We start from the raw sequence: 15,989 nt of genomic DNA, 5'->3' as shown, positions 1-15,989 counted from the left end.
TTCTGAAGGCAGGATAATAGGGTTTTATTCTGAAGGGGAACTTCCTGTCCTTGACCGGAAGTGTGAGCTTTGACCCCGCTAGCTTATTGATTGAAGGCATTCTTTGAAGTGGCCAATGGAACGCAAATAAAACTAATTGTAAGACGCAAATTCGGGCTCTTACGGGGTTACGCCAGACAGAAACGGCTGGCTAAATCAGGAGACTGTGGAAGCGGAATCACGTGAGCGCGTCCGGGCCTGGACCATGTATGTATACTGATGACTCTTGTTTGTTATGATTAAATAATGATTATTATATATCTCTGGCTTCTGGACTTCTTCTTCCAAGCACCAGGCAGCTCGAGATTCTCTGAACTTTTACAATTTGGTGACCCCGACGTGAAGTCTCTGAGTGAGCCTTGTGTTTTGAGGAGTGGCTCGAGGCTACAGAGTAGCATGATTTAGAGAAGGCTGAACTTTGTTTCCGGCCTCTCTGAACTTTCCCACACACAGCGCTGATAAATCACCGTCTGCAGAGCCCGTTTTACCGAAGTCTGTCTAGATTATACAGGAAACATTTAGGTGTGGGGAGGTCAGTGCTGGTTGTGCGAGGTTTTACATTTAGCGTGAAACACGACATAGATTCTAAACTATTACCTAAGGTGAAGGGGTCATCAGTATATTGCCGGTTGTCCTCGCTGGGAAGCGAAAATATTCCATATGTTAGATACTGGTTTTCCATACACTCGTGCGTTTTGAGTTCCAACAGAACTGAAGTCTGATATGCCTGTAGGAGCTAAGATGTTAGCGGTCTGCAGTGGGAAACGGTTGGAAGTTCGCTGAGTTATACCGACGGGTGCTCTGTTGTGTCTATATACTAATTCTCAGGTTCTGTTTGGATGCACGGATAAATTATGGTCTGGAAAAGACGACGCATGAATTACTAGGCAAGGAATTCATGGCTAGAAACCGACATTTAAATTGCTTGTGACCACGCCTGCGGTTGAGGGCCCGAAGCTCTGGGCTAGACAACGAAATTTGCGGACAATTAAATATTGGATAACCAGTTGATATAACTGTCTTGTAAATACTACGTTAAAAGTGTTTGTTAAAATAGAGAAAAAAACAGACAAAGGGTGCTGCAGCCATTAAAACTCACTCATTTGAATAGGGATGGAGAGTGCTGAATAGCCACCAGGTGTGAAAATCCCCCAGCCAGAGTGCTGCAGTCATTAACCCACTAACCAACTAACTCATTGACCTTCTGGAACATTTGGCCAGAACATTACTATTGTTGATGTATTGATTACATTAGTATGTTGACGATAGTAATGACATAACCTTTTTTCCTGTTTTATTGTCAATATATTGATTTTTATGATAAATGCCAACATAACTGCAGTGCAGTTACTGTCTGTGAAGTATGTAACTTTTTCTGTTTTCCCCTAACTAACAATTTATTTTGGTTGGACCAGGCAAAACATTTAGTGTGAAAACACGACGTAGAATAAGGACTTAAGCTAGGTCCGTGGTGAAGATGATGCTCATTTAGTGTTTTTTGTTGTATTGTTAAATGTGATTGTATGTCGTTGTCTTGTCGCACGTACATTACGCGGGTTTTGACTGGTTAAATGTGAGAAGTGCCGATGTTCCTCAAAGAGCCAAAAGACCATATTGGCCTGACAGAGGCTTATTAAAGCCAATGTTAGTGAGATATTAATAGGCGTTTTGCAGGAGCTGGTCGCTCCAACCTGTTGTTCGCTATATAAATTAATTGATCAGGGTTCTTTGTTGGGACACGCATTGAAAATAATTTGTTATATATATGTTGCATACACTTTCAACACCGAGCTGTGGCAACCTCTGCTGTGAGTCTTTTTGACGGGGAGGTAATAGCTAGACCTAAAACTGATAATAACTAGGACAATGCCTGCCAGGCTAGAGAGCCAGTATATCAACATCAGGAGAATACGACCCCTTCTCAATCAGAAGGCGGCACAGGTTCTGGTCCAGGCTCTGGTCATCTCACGGCTGGACTATTGCAACTCCCTCTTGGCAGGTCTACCTGCTAATGCCATTCGACCTCTACAGCTCATCCAGAATGCAGCTGCTCGACTGGTCTTTAACCTACCGAAATTTACCCACACTACTCCGCTCCTCCGCGACCTTCACTGGTTACCGGTGGCCGCCCGCATCCACTTCAAAACATTGGTACTTGCGTACCGTGCTGCGAACAGATCGGGTCCGGTCTACATCCAGGACATGGTCAAACCTTACACCCCAGCCCGTTCACTTCGCTCGGCTTCTGCCAATCGGCTTGTAGCTCCTTCACTTCGAGCTAACCACTCAACAAAATCACGACTGTTTGCTGTGCTGGCTCCTCATTGGTGGAACGAGCTCCCCATTGACATCAGGACAGCAGAAAGTCTCTACATCTTCCGTCGCAAACTAAAAACACATCTTTTTCGACTATACCTTGAATAGGTAGCACTTAAATGCCGTAGTAGCACTTAAATGTCCCTTACCGATAACACTTTGTTGTTTAGCACTTTAGTAGCACTTAAATGGCACTTACGGATAGTACTCTGTAGTTTAACGTTATTGAAGAAATTGTACTTGCTTGATTCTTGTTGTTCTGAGTTTGGACTCATGGTTTAATGCACTTATTGTAAGTCGCTTTGGATAAAAGCGTCAGCTAAATGACATGTAATGTAATGTAATATCATAGATCACACTTATTAACCAGCTGTTATCGGGACACGCCTGTATACGGTTTAGCCAGAGCTACCGATACGTTCTTGGGTCTCTTGGTAAACGAACGCATATGTAGTACAGCGTGCTAGAGTGTTTTATAGTATTGTGAAAGTTGTGTGTTTTTTAATGTTGTGAATGTTCTGTAACTGAAAAAAGGGGAAAATAATAGCCGAGTAAAAAAAGGTGGGAGGAACTTTTTCCCCAACAAAGGGTCATAAAATGCATGTACCTGGGGGAAGGGCCCTTTTTGAGGAAGCCACAAAAAGAGTGGGGGCCCCAGTGGGCAGGTAAGTGCTGCAGGCATTGCACTCCTTGGCGCCATTGAATAATGTTAATTTTAATATAAATTTAAATTGATTGGTCTTGGATTCGGAACCATCTTTATTAATACATGCATGCATTTTGACAGTTTGCATTGAATAGATGAACATTTTTAAGTTGGGACGATTTAAATTGATGAAGACATTACTAATTTGAATGTTGTTATATCACTATATTGTTGATGATAGTAACATTTTCCCCTACCTAACTTGATTATTTTTTGTTTTTTTCTACATTTACATTTCCTTATATAGAGCCAGAGTCAGGACCTGATTCCTTTAACAATGTCAGAGCCATCTCCAACCACGACCCCACTCACATGTGGTTTCCTTAGAGGGGAGCACGTAGAGCACTAAATTATGGAGCCCCAGATGTGAAATATTAGATTAGATAATATATATATATTGCAAGTCATATATATATATTTATATATATATATATATACACACAGTACAATGATTGTAAAACTGCAATATTTGACAACCTACTACATTCTCACCATAAATGTAAAAAATGATTTGTCTGTAATTTCCGTCAAAAGACAGCGGGAGAGCATAGTAAGAGTAATGCCATTCAGAGGAAATATTTACAGTATGCGTGTTCCATTATACACTGCAGCATCTGTGAATATAAACAGCTCTTCCCAGAAGCAAGAAAACCAGCGAGCTAAGACTCAACACTGACGTTGAAGATGTCAAATTAAGCTGCTGTAAGGACAGTGAAATGGAGATTGATTTTGGGGTTTTAAAGATCATATTTAACTTTTTTCCTATGATATGGTAATATAGTTTATTTCCCAGTAGTGTAAAGGATGTACACTTTTCTTCCTCAGCTTGGTGCTTTCTTACATTTTCATTTCATCCCTATATTGCAAGTCACAGCCATTACAGGCGCAAATCAGTCCCCTAATGCAATATGTCTTTGAGAGCTTTTTGTTTGTATATCCTAATAATGCTGATAAAACCACAGCAGGGTGTACGTGGAGAGACTGCAGGAGCCAGGTTAAATCTCTCCATGTGTGAAAGCCCCCTGCATAGGAGCCCTTGACCGAGACTTGAATCCTCACCTCACCTCTCCTCAGATTTGCAGTTATGAATCTGAACCAGACCCCTGACTGTAGGAGCGAGAGTAAGACAGAGCAACACTCAAAGGATCAAACCAGAAGGACCTGGCTGCAATTGTTACAGTGGACATGCTTATGCTGGACTAAATTCATGAAAAGCTTTCCTGAAACGGTGAGATTTGGAACTTTTCTTAAATAAACTGTTTAACACTACCGCTGTTTTTCTGCAGCCAGGCATTTAAATGCTTGATGGCTCACCCGACAGGATGACTGGACCCATTCCTGCCCCCTCTGGGAGGAAGGATGTGGGTTCAGCTTTTAGTCGCCTCCCTGATGGCCCCATGTGCTAATACTGCTGTCATGTCCTGGGGAGAGAGAAGACTAATTACTGACTGCACAGTCTTCCTGCCAGACCCCCTCAGAGAACCATACGCTGTTAATTGGACGACTACTCCAAAGGAAGCTGAACTGTAGATGAGACCGACCTTTGCTTCATGTTAACAGCATTACATGTGAAAAGACATTTTTTTATTTGTTATTTCACTTATTGTATCTCCATTATACCCATATCCCCTGTTTTCTTCAACATAATTTAAGGCAAGTTCTCTTGAATAAATGCAAATAATGTCTTGTTTATGTAATTTGCTGTAGAAACCCAGCTTGGCTGGCAAAGCAGTGAGTTACAGCAGGCTAATTTTAGACTTTGTCTTGTTCTAATAGATGTTGAAATGCAATTATTTGGGTTTATCTGTCAGAGCAATTCTACTGAATGAGATATTTGACTATTAATATATGACAACAAGGCACAGATAATACATTAAATTCTAGCGACTTAGTGAAACTGGAGGCATAGCAGTGCTTGAAGCTAAATGCTAACATCAAAATGCTAAAATGCTCAGTCATTGCTAGAAGGCTGTTTAGTATGTTTCCAAGTTTAAAGTCATAGTTCACGTGTAAGCATGCTAAAGGGTACTAAAAGTAGTCGAGGCTGATGGGAATGTTATTTGTTTTGCAGGACTTTGAATATAAATCCCCGTATTAGAAAAAGTAAAATGTGGGCCAAATAATGATGTTAGATGAAAAATATGGGGGAACTAACTTACTCAACATAAATTATGATGAATATGTCTCATTGTTTATGTTAATCCATCTGTTAGATGAGAAGATATATATATTAAGTAATGTCTGAATTTATTAGTGATGTAATTATGGTAAATTGTATTGCCTGTCCTTGAAGCAGATGGTTGTTTGTTGGTTAAGTGCCTTTGCCGTAGGGTAGGCAGTCAGAATCTTTCTCCATATAGTTCTAATCCTGCTGCCCATTTATTGGTCTTTTGAATTGCTCGTCAGTGTGGCAACAGAACATTATGACCATGAAATAAATGAACAGATACATTAATTAAACTCCAGTTTATTAAATAAAATTATAGATGTGGAATCATAATTTTAAAATCAAGCTAACTTTAAAAAGTGGCAATTAAATGATGTTTGATCAAAGAGTTAATCAAAGTCATCTTCACATTTTAGTAAGTAGTTTTTTCCATAAGGAAAACATTGTGTACACAACAGGTGATATAGCCTTAAGACTGCACAGGCACACTCAATCAATAATGTGCTGCAGTACTGAGTAATGCAAAGCTTACTGTGCCTATATCCTGAGAATCATCAAAAACAATAAAATCAATAGTACCATCGGCTAAGTGCTCAGTTTGGCTTCATGATATACATTTTATTATTCTTTGGTAATCTCTGCAAAATGTTCAAGTTAAATATTCAGATCATCTGTGAAATACGTTTTTAGAGAGAATAAGAATCAAGACATGTCTAAGCCTCATCAGGAAAGGCAGGAACACTGGCAAGAGCCGAGATGAGCCTCTCGAACACGCTGATGCCTTTCAGGAAGACTCGCTCATTCAGATATTCGTTGTGATCGTGCAGCAGGATTGGTGTCCGGTTCATCGGGGAAAAGCCGATAGCAGGGATACCCACCTAGATTCAACAAACAAACCTATTACCAGGCACAGAACTGAAGGAGAGGAATAGCTAAATTAAAGAATGAAAAGTCAGATTTAATGAATTTATACTCACTGCTCTGATAAAACGGCTATCTGTGGCAGCTGGAAATATCTCCTTTTCCAGAGTTAAGTTCCTACAGAGAAGATATTGAGGACATATTAATTACAGTCCTAGACTTCATGGTTTTGTCAGCTGTAATTATCTGTTTACAAAACATATCCTAAAAGTGCCACAGCCTATGCTAGACAGGCATGACCAATAGGTCCTAAACACATTTTTAGTAGAATACATAGTAACTGTAAAAAGAAATTGTAGTTTTTTTCAGATGCTGAGACAAGCAAGTGTAGACAGGGACTGGCAATGCAGTTAATTTTATTCTTGTGGGAAAGGTGTGAACATTTGCAGTTGGTGTGAAACCTCATGGAGCAAATGCAATAAAAGGGTTACGTTAGCAAAAAAAAAAAAAAAGAGGATACAAAAATATTGATTGAGGTTTAAATTGTCACAATGTATTGTAGCTTTTATCAAGTGAATAGTTTCAATACATACTTGTAAGTTCTTTACACAACATCAGCCTTGTATTTACCTCTGCACTGTAACGTGCAAAAGAATCACATACATATTGTGCATTAGTGTGTTCAGTGTACTCACATTGCCTTGCAGGCTGCACTGAAGGCGCTCCACCAAGGATCATTCTCCGCTGTAGAAGTCAATTTTTGGTTCATACTTTTCTGCAATGGATGAAAGCTTATTGAATCTATTTGACAACAGGAGCAAGGCAAAACTACTTTTACAACTGTAGTGCACTGACCTGAGCAAATTTGTAAGTGACATCTTCTCCTGCTTCTGTACACCACTTTTTGATCTGTCTTTCAAACTCCTGGAAGGATAATACTATTTAGGTTAATTTGGAGTTATCATTGAGCTGGAGGTCACATCGGCCTGTAGATCAGATGCCTGCCTGTCGACATGAGTAACACAGACAAACACCCCCTCATACAGACAAACAAGTGTACACACCTGAAGATTTACTTTAGGCGGTATTCTTAGGTCAAAACTGACGTCCATATCAGCTGGGATGACGTTGTAGGCTACGCCTCCTTTGACCATGGTCATATTGACTGTGGTGACATCACCAAGCGTGAAACACTCACTGGTATTTAGTCTGAAATACACACACAGCAGTAATGACAGCACTGCAATGCAATCTAAAGTAGAATTGCATTTTTGAAAGCAAACACTGAAAATTAACTTGACTTTTAAATCAAAGAAATCTACATCAAATCTGTTTACATCAAACTTCTTTGTACAAAAGAACTAATTAGCATCTCACTATTTCTGCTCATATTCAGTCTTTGGGACACAAACACAACACATAATGGCTGATTAGCATTTTGACCAGGGGCCAGATTCATAAAATGTCTTGCAAGTTCTTTACATGCCCATGCTTTTGTAATAATTCCCTTGAAAGCTTCCTGCAGAGAATTATGTAATGTGGTACTAATTATAGGGAATACAGAGGAAATGTTCTAAAACTGGTATTTCAGTGAGAGTTTAATTAGTTGTGTGGAGTTCATAAATTCCAAGGCAGTTTTCCTACTAACTGTGTGTACATTAAAAAACACATTGATGTTTAAAGCTGAAGAATGTCAGAAGTCCTGATGTATGGACTGTGACAATGATCTGCCACCTGTGCAACAAACCCATTAACTGAATAATGACACTAAAAAGGAAGTGAAACTCAGTGTTGTTATTATGCAGGATGTGTTAAAGGTTTACGTTAATTCCCGCAGATACCTTCCTGATTTTATGAAAGGTTTTAAACTGTACTGTAAAGGGACATCTTAGGTTGTAATTATGCACGTTAATGCTTTATTTTACAGGGCTTTCATTTCTATTGGTAATATAGGTTTCATACGTCTTTCCAGGGCAGTCTGATTCTGTCGAGGCCTCAAACTCAAAACTCATCAATTTGTCTTGACTTGTCAGGAGGGCCAGTCTCATTGTATCAGCCTAGTAGTCCTGTAGATGACAATAATAATATTAACCTGAAACCACAATAACCCTTGTTATTAAAGCACTGCTCTCACTCTCCCTCTGTGTGCTCTCCTCTGTGTGTTAATGAGGTTACTGAGATTGTGTTGTTATGTGTTCACATTATATGTATCAGTTTTGTCATATGGATTGTCTGTTATAATTTTGATGCTTATACTGTAAAATGATATCCATTGCATGTGTGTCTGTCATGTGAGGTCTTTTCCATATTTCCCCCCGTTAAAAGGCTTTTTGTTTTTCTTTTATCGGCTGCGAGAGACCATGGACAGAGGGCGTCATATGCTGTACAGATTGTAAAGAACCCAGAGGCAAATCTGTGACATTGGCTATATAAAAGAGATCAAGAGTTATAAATGAACTTGTAATTAAAAGAGAAAATGTCTTTCCATAAATATCCTGTACAAGATGTAAACAGATCCATCTCACCTTTGTTTCTCCTTCTCTCTGAAGTCCAGGAAGGAGTTTATGACTTGGCGCTGAGAAGAATAAGGCAGTATGGTCACTGACATGGCCTTTCTCAGTCTTTGTACAAAAGGTTTTAAAAATAATTTAACAGTTGTATTAACTGGTTGCATTGCGTTGAAACTTACCAGCTTCTCAGCAGCTGTGTTCTCCACAAACCTGGACCCATGTCCTGGACTGCCTGGGCAGTGGACTGTAATCCCTGGAAAGAAGAAGTCATTCTGCTTGACTCAAGATTGACTTTATCATCCTTCTAAAACCCTGTAATCTGATAAGATGGTGGATTCTTTTCAGGTATGTATTTTATACTCACACCAGGGGTTCCTCTCTCCATAAAACACAGTGAAGGCCTCACCAGGGTTTGCCAGACCTACAGAACAAATAAAACACTGTGAATATTAGTCTAGTGCATTAAGATAACTATTAAAATAACAAACTGGGACAGAGGACAGAAATTGATGATGTACAAATTAGCAACTACACCAAACGAAGGTTTGGCAATGGTTAACATGTAATATACATGTACTTTGACCCCAATTAACACTATCCGACACCCGACTGTATCTCAAAGACATCTAGCCAAAACTTTTAACCATCCAATTTCCTCACAATAAAGGGTTTATCTGGTCATACTGCAATTAATTAGGACAAACATCACAAGGGATCTCTCAAGGAAATATTTGCATCACTTCTAAAAAAGAGAGATCATTATGGGGCTCCACAGGGGTCAAGATGCTGACCATGACCTGCAATGTTCTCAGTCAAATCCAGTATGTAATAAATGTCATTATGTTTAGCATAATCAAATCAAATATGACAAATTATATATATAGTTATAGCATATGATATCATCCAGCCCTAGTTGAGTCAGTATTTATAATTGATTCTGACTAGATGTCTTGATTTGGAAATAAGATCAATGGTAAATATGCAATGAAGTGATGTTCCCTTTGTTCAGACCAAACAGTCCGAACAAAGGGGAAAAAAAGGGAGGATGAATTTAAATACCATCTATTTTCTAAAGTTTATTTGTGCTCAGTCAGCTTATTTTCACCTGAGACTTACTGGTAATGTAGCATGAAAAAAGTGTTACTATAGTAACATGTAGTTTAATAGACAGTATCTTGCACAATGATCGAGAGTGCGAATTAAACTCTTGGCAGGAACGTTTGTGGTGCCAAGATACAGCTGCCAACTAAACAGAAAACTGAGTTTTACGTGGTCATGGTATAATTTAACCTGTTTCAACTTATTAAGCAACTGATTGACCTTCAGTGGTCAGGTTCTTATTTATTATCTTTTGAAAGATGTTGCAAACAGTTATTTATTCACCTTCATCAAGCGCAAAGCCAATGTTCAATTTGTTGAACTCCGGATGCTTCACAAATGTTTCCATCCCCTTGTGACCTCCAACTTCTTCATCTAAAAAGAAAGATGTTTAATGTTTTTAGTTTCCATATTTCTAGTTGCCAAAATACTCAATAGTTTCGCTGACTTGAAACAAAGGCTTTACATGGTAAATAGAAAAACAATTACTACAAGTACCAACAGCCTCATAAGCAATATAGGCTATTAAACACTGTTTAATATGGCTGTAGTGGATGAATCTAAATAAAAAAGATAATTTACTGTCTGTCGATTCTTAAAAGTTGTAAAGTTTCCTCTCAACACCCTGCTGCTGTTTGCTTATTGGCTGATACAGGTTCAGTGTCAGCCTTGCTGCCTCAGATGGTACTTACTCCACACCTTAAGCAGGTTATTCCACCAATGCTACTAGCACCTTTGGGTTGTATGCCTCTGCTAACCAAACATGGTGCAGTTGTCCAAAAGTATCACTTCATCATCATCATCATTATTGCTATTAGACATTTGAGTGAAATTGTTGAATTTGGACATTATTGTAATGCTTTGGTTATAGTCAAAAACATCTTTTGTGCGCTCACAGTGACCTTTGAGTCCAGGTCGTCATTTGTGCAATATTTGAAGGAATACGCTCAAGACGTTCCTAAGATATCACATTCATGAGAATAGAGAAAGTCTAAGTAGTTTGATATCCATGATATACAATATCACACTACCAGGCAACCAATTGTAGTTTCACTCTCATTCACTGTTTAGTTTATAATAGCTCAGATCAATATTTATTCACTGCCATCATCAGAACCATGAAATCAGGTCCTTATTTGGTGCTGACTGCAGGGGAATTTTATTTAATAGAAGGCTCCATCTTAACAGGTGTAAACAAGCTACACGGAGAAAGAGGAAGATGGTTATCAAGCACAGTCTGAACACACCATCCCTGTATTCACTGGAGAAGTCTATATAAGGGAAAACACCTGTGTGGTTGGACAAATGGTCTGTGAATGCTTTAACAACAAACTACTAATAGAGGAAGGCAGCAATCAAATATATTACCAGGAACAAACATTAAGTGCACAGTGCGCATCAGTTTCCGTCCCTCTGCCTTCAGTCTTCGGACTGCCTGGATGTACCTGCAGAAAACAAAAGAAAACACCACAGAGTTATGACAAATAATAAATGGAGTTTGGACTGACAGTATGCAAGTTGAGGGAGTGGGTGTTATATCAGGTGTTTCTCACTGAACATAATTAAATGAAGATCAAAACAACAGTAACGTTCAAATCCTGTTCAATTAAACAAGTAATTAAGGCAGTTTATACCCACTGTATAGTTACACATTTCATGTCCTGTGATCCCCGGGCAAAAATGTTGCCCTCGGCATCTTTGAAAGCACTGAAAGCATCATATTTCCAATGTTCCTGGAGAAGAGATTGATATCAAATCCATTTGTTTCATGTCTTTTACATATAATAACAGGATTGTAACGTCATGAACAGAGACAGACGCCATACCTGGTAAACAGGAACGACATCTGTGTGGGAATTCAGTAAAATGGATTTCAAGGTTGGGTTCGTCCCCTCCCATGTCATGATCGCCACAACTCTGCCTGGACAAACCTACAGGGAGACAGAACGACAGATAGCTGTTTCCTTTCAGAAGAAGTATTACCTCGTTTTTATTTCAACCATGTACACAAATGTGTGCTACGCGAATTGTACAATCATATTATTCACTGACACACACCTCAATCTTACTAATAGGTAGCTCAAGCTCCTCTGCTATTTTGTCCAGGAAATGAAGAGCAGCATCTATAAATGAATAAACAGATAGCAGAACAATCTGTTTAAATATTAATAATTGTGTAAAACCTCTCAGAACAGTACAGTCATAATTCTCCCTCCTGCTGCTGCTAGCTGTGGCAGTATTGTTGGACTTTGGTACAGTCATAGAAAACCAAAAGCTTTCTCTTATTACCTAACCACTTTCAGATTAGTGTGTGGAGGCAACCGGGTGAGAAACTCTCCTTAACCCTCACTACTCGGGCATATCAAATTTTCCCAGGTCAGTAGGATGACATTGTACCTCCAGATTGTCCCGAAAATTAAAACTGAACCAAAACAAATGGCTGAGAGGTCTATCATGAAGAGTGAGGCCAGACCTCCAGCAGACAAAACAACCACAGCTGCCACTATGTGCAATGCCATTCTTTTGTTCAGGCCTACAGTGTGTTTGTTTTGTTTGTGAAGAGAGCCTTGCTCAGCAACTTTCTTTTCAAGACTAGCTTCATAAATATCTGCAAGTATTTAAAGGTCCCATATTACAAACACTGATAATTGTATGTTGTGACAAAGGTCTAAGGGCTATATAAATGCAGTTTAGGTATTGAAAAATACACAGCCCATATTCAGAACCTGTGCCTATAAACGAGTTGTCAGGATTTCCATATGGTTGTGGTGTCACAACTATATAATATATAGACAATTTTGCAGTTTTAAGAGTAAACTTTCTAAATGTGTCCCAGTTTAGTTCCAGTTGCAGTGTCTGTGAATAATCAGCTGGCAGGAAGTAAACAGACCAAAGCTGTTGTAGCAACTAAATTCCATTGAAACATGCTAAAATTGGTTTCAGATAGAGTATAACAAGTATATGGAGACAGACTGTATGATAAGGAAAAAAATAAAGAATGTCATTATATTCCAGTAGAAACGCCCCATAAATAGTATGCACCTGTAAATTATCTTAACATGTCTCCTTTAAATTATGTTAATATGTCTCCTTTAACAGCTAACTGACTCAGATAAGAATTGGACTTTGATAAAGCATAGAAGATGATACAAGTGATGAAGGGTTTTATTAAACATGTGTATACAATAACTGTGGGTGTGTAATGTGATATGATCTGAAAATGGTACTATTTGAAGTAAAACAGCGTAAACAAAATTGGGTAAACTGGAAGGGGATTTCAACAGCTGTTTTGACTCTGATCCCACGTGACAACAATCCCAAAAGACACATGTCCAACAAGCGCATCTTAATATCGGCGTCTTGTGATGAAGACGTCTCACCGTAATCCGGGTCTGGGTGCACCGTTTTGAGACGGAGGTACTCTCTGAACAGACTCACAGAGAGATCCTCTCCCCCGGGAGAGCTGTGTCCGCCTCCGACACCGGGACCATCCTTGTCAGGCAGCATGGTGCGATGTATTTACTCGTTCTGAGGACACACGACGACATATCTCAATACACATAATAACCAACATGGGATATCGTGTCGTTGTGTCCTCTACCGGTCAGAGTTAACTCAAACCAACTGATGCTAGCTCCGGTTATGGCTGCGGTCCCACTTCCGGGTCCAGGAGCCCGTGACATTAACGTTAGCTGTCGTTACCTGGTTTGTTTTTAAGCTAGCTAGCCATGTAGCTGCCCAACTTATTATTCTCTCTTTAGCTAGTTGAAGAAGATGCTACGCATGCGCCTCAATCGTTATGTTAGCTAACTGGCCAAACCTTCTGGTAGTAAACATGTATTACAGGACAGCAAATAACGTAGATCTATTAAATCTGTTTCGCTAAAGTTATCACAATACTCACCCTGTGCGGTCCACTCGTCATCTGATCAATGCGGACTGAGCCCGTTTCTGCCCTTCAAAATAAAAGACCAGTTTTAGAAATGTTTGAAACTGTTTTCAGGCATGAATATACAATATGTATTAATATATTACAAAGACATATATCATTTAAGTACACTGTGTGGAGGTAATAAGACAATGTTTATTTTTTACAGCCAAGAGTAAAAACACTTGTAATTGGTTGAAAAACCATTACATTATGGAATTACTTATGAGGAAAATAAATACATCTTCATATGTGTGCAGCTGGAAACATTAAATCTTTTGGCATGAAAAATAACTTCATTATCAAAAGATAATTTCAGTTCAGTAGAAAGTAGAAAGACGCTCAAGTGAAGTACAAAAACATTTACATAAGTACAGTATTTGAGTAAATGACTAAAAAAAGGTCACCATTGAAAATTAATAGATTGCATTTCACCATATAGCTATATTATGGTATTTAAAAAGGATACTTTTAAAGGCAATATTCCTTAAGTCATAATCAAGAAATCTGATGCGTAATGGTAAAATCCTGTGTTTTACAATGAGATTTTGCATTGCAAGCGCAAGTAGAGCAAGTAACCCGAACATAACAATGGTCAAGCAATTTTTAACACATACATGGGCCAAGCTGTTAGTTCACTTTGAACAGTAGGTAATGCGTATTGTGATGTGTCCCTTTGCAAGACATCAAATGTAAATCTGCTCAATCATTCTGAAAAAGAGCGCCAGCTTGCTGAAGGACTCCAAGAGCAGCAAGTGAGATGCTTTTGTCTGGTTCATTTTAAATCCTGACATGAAATGCAAAGATAAAGTGGGGAAACAAAGAAACCAAAAATCAATAAAAGTAAATCAGTAGGAAGATGACTCACTATATAGCCACATTTAAAGCCCCAGAGGAGGAAATGAGGACAACAATGTAAATTATCAAAATGACGGTAGGTAAACAAAGACATATTTTTACAACCGATTAAATCTTGGGTGCAAGCTTTATTATATTGATCACATTTGTTGTTGGTTTTAAACAAAGAGGAAAGCCAACACTTTCCCACCTGGAACAGAGGCTAACCTGGATCTTGGTCATCTCCTCCTCATCCAGTCAGGTAGGAGGGCTCGATGTCCTGCACAAGTCTGTGGCGAACGCGCAGCAGAAAGCTTCTCCCTCCAATGCCATGTCTGCACAACACAACCATGCATGATCCTGTTGCTCTGCAAATGAACAGAGTGGCTACATAGAAGTACAGTGGCATGCATTACATAGAAACAAGTATATGAATGCCCAAACAGCCATACATTCACTGCTAGAACAGCCTCTACTCAGAGCTACATAGTTTCTCCTCCCACATTTCCCTCACTGGGGACGTCCTGTTGTTCTACAACTATTACAGTGAACTCAGACAGTACTCAGACCTTTCCACTTTTTTCACAGTGGGCTGTGTGGCAGCTTAAAATCCTTTAAATTAATTTTGGACTCATCAATCTACACCTAAATATCCCATAATGACAAAGGGAAAACATGAATTTATTATAAAGAAAAAGTCTGAAATATTGCTTTAACACTAGTATTCAGACTCTTAACTCAATACTGGCCCCTTTGGCTGTGTAGATTCTTGTTTTCATCTGGTGACCCACACCCACCTGCTTCTCTATGTAGCCAACAAAACGCTCAAGATATCAAAGCAGACATGTTTCTTTGAGTGTATTTGTGTATTTAAAAAAATCAAATATGTCAAATAGTTTCCATGGAGACGAACTACTGGAAAATAAAGAGGGCGATCCAGCTGTATTGTTGGATATTTAAAATAATGAAAATGCAGCATTTTTGTCAGGATCCACTTGAAATACACTGCCTAAAGTATACATGTGTAACCATACTTTTACTTCTGTGGCCAATACACTATGGCTACGGGTATCATCTTTTATCTTTAGCATTGTTAGTGTTAAGTTGTTCAGGACATAAGCTACATTTCCAGGAATTGTCTTGTGAGGTCTATTTTCCCTCACATTAAGAGATAATTCAATCCAAAATGATCCAGTTTAATACTGAATTTACTCAGTGAACAGCTTCATCTAGATTTTATTTTTCTTTCACAAGGAAAGAGTTTGTGCTCCTGAGATGATGCAAGGCTTTTACTATACATTGTGTTTAAGTTGTATTGTACATGATGCTCCAGTCAAGACATTCAGCTGAGAGCATTCCAATTGTGACCAACTAAAAGCAACAGACAGGAAAGAAAGATACACATCTTCCAGCTTTTCTTTAACCGTTTCTCTGTCATGTAACCATAAAAAAATATTGTGTTTCTTACTGCAGGTGTGGAACATGGAGCAGGCTTTGCTGTGCCGGGTCTTTGAGGAGGTCAGTTTA

At 38.9% G+C, this 15,989-nt stretch overlaps 1 protein-coding gene across 2 annotated transcripts; it reads right to left on the bottom strand.

The window, feature by feature from the left end:
* Nucleotides 1–5,512: 5,512 nt before the first annotated feature.
* LOC117731034 (aminoacylase-1-like) lies at nucleotides 5,513–13,654 on the bottom strand. Of its 2 annotated transcripts, XM_034533154.1 has the most exons (15): nucleotides 13,602–13,654; nucleotides 13,078–13,225; nucleotides 11,756–11,820; nucleotides 11,524–11,628; nucleotides 11,336–11,430; nucleotides 11,066–11,142; nucleotides 9,983–10,072; nucleotides 8,964–9,020; nucleotides 8,779–8,852; nucleotides 8,615–8,664; nucleotides 7,154–7,298; nucleotides 6,945–7,013; nucleotides 6,785–6,864; nucleotides 6,206–6,266; nucleotides 5,513–6,106 (listed from the first exon to the last, which is right to left on the bottom strand). In XM_034533154.1, exons 2-15 carry the CDS (start codon nucleotides 13,202–13,204, stop codon nucleotides 5,942–5,944), a joined length of 1,260 nt encoding a protein of 419 aa, XP_034389045.1. In that variant the 5' UTR covers nucleotides 13,205–13,225; nucleotides 13,602–13,654; the 3' UTR covers nucleotides 5,513–5,941. The 2 variants fall into 2 exon arrangements, with proteins under 2 accessions (XP_034389045.1, XP_034389046.1); XM_034533155.1 differs by lacking the exons at nucleotides 11,756–11,820; nucleotides 13,602–13,654 and having other exon boundaries at nucleotides 13,078–13,190.
* Between the last annotated feature and the right edge of the window lie 2,335 nt (nucleotides 13,655–15,989).

The sequence above is a fragment of the Cyclopterus lumpus genome, chromosome 5, assembly GCF_009769545.1.
Source record: "Cyclopterus lumpus isolate fCycLum1 chromosome 5, fCycLum1.pri, whole genome shotgun sequence".
Classification (NCBI taxonomy): Eukaryota; Metazoa; Chordata; class Actinopteri; order Perciformes; family Cyclopteridae; genus Cyclopterus; species Cyclopterus lumpus.
The sequence above is the reverse complement of the archived record's forward strand: the minus strand, read 5'-3'. Positions and strand labels throughout refer to the sequence as shown.

Bases quoted from the DNA above. Each gene is read 5' to 3' on its own strand.
- LOC117731034 (XM_034533154.1), bottom strand. From the start codon at position 13,204: ATGCTGCCTGACAAGGATGGTCCCGGTGTCGGAGGCGGACACAGCTCT. The intron at 11,431-11,523 runs GTATGGCGTCTG...TCTCTTCTCCAG, and splicing joins ATGTCGTTCCTGTTTACCAG to GAACATTGGAAATATGATGC. The intron at 7,014-7,153 runs GTGTGTACACTT...TTATCCTTCCAG, and splicing joins CGCCTAAAGTAAATCTTCAG to GAGTTTGAAAGACAGATCAA.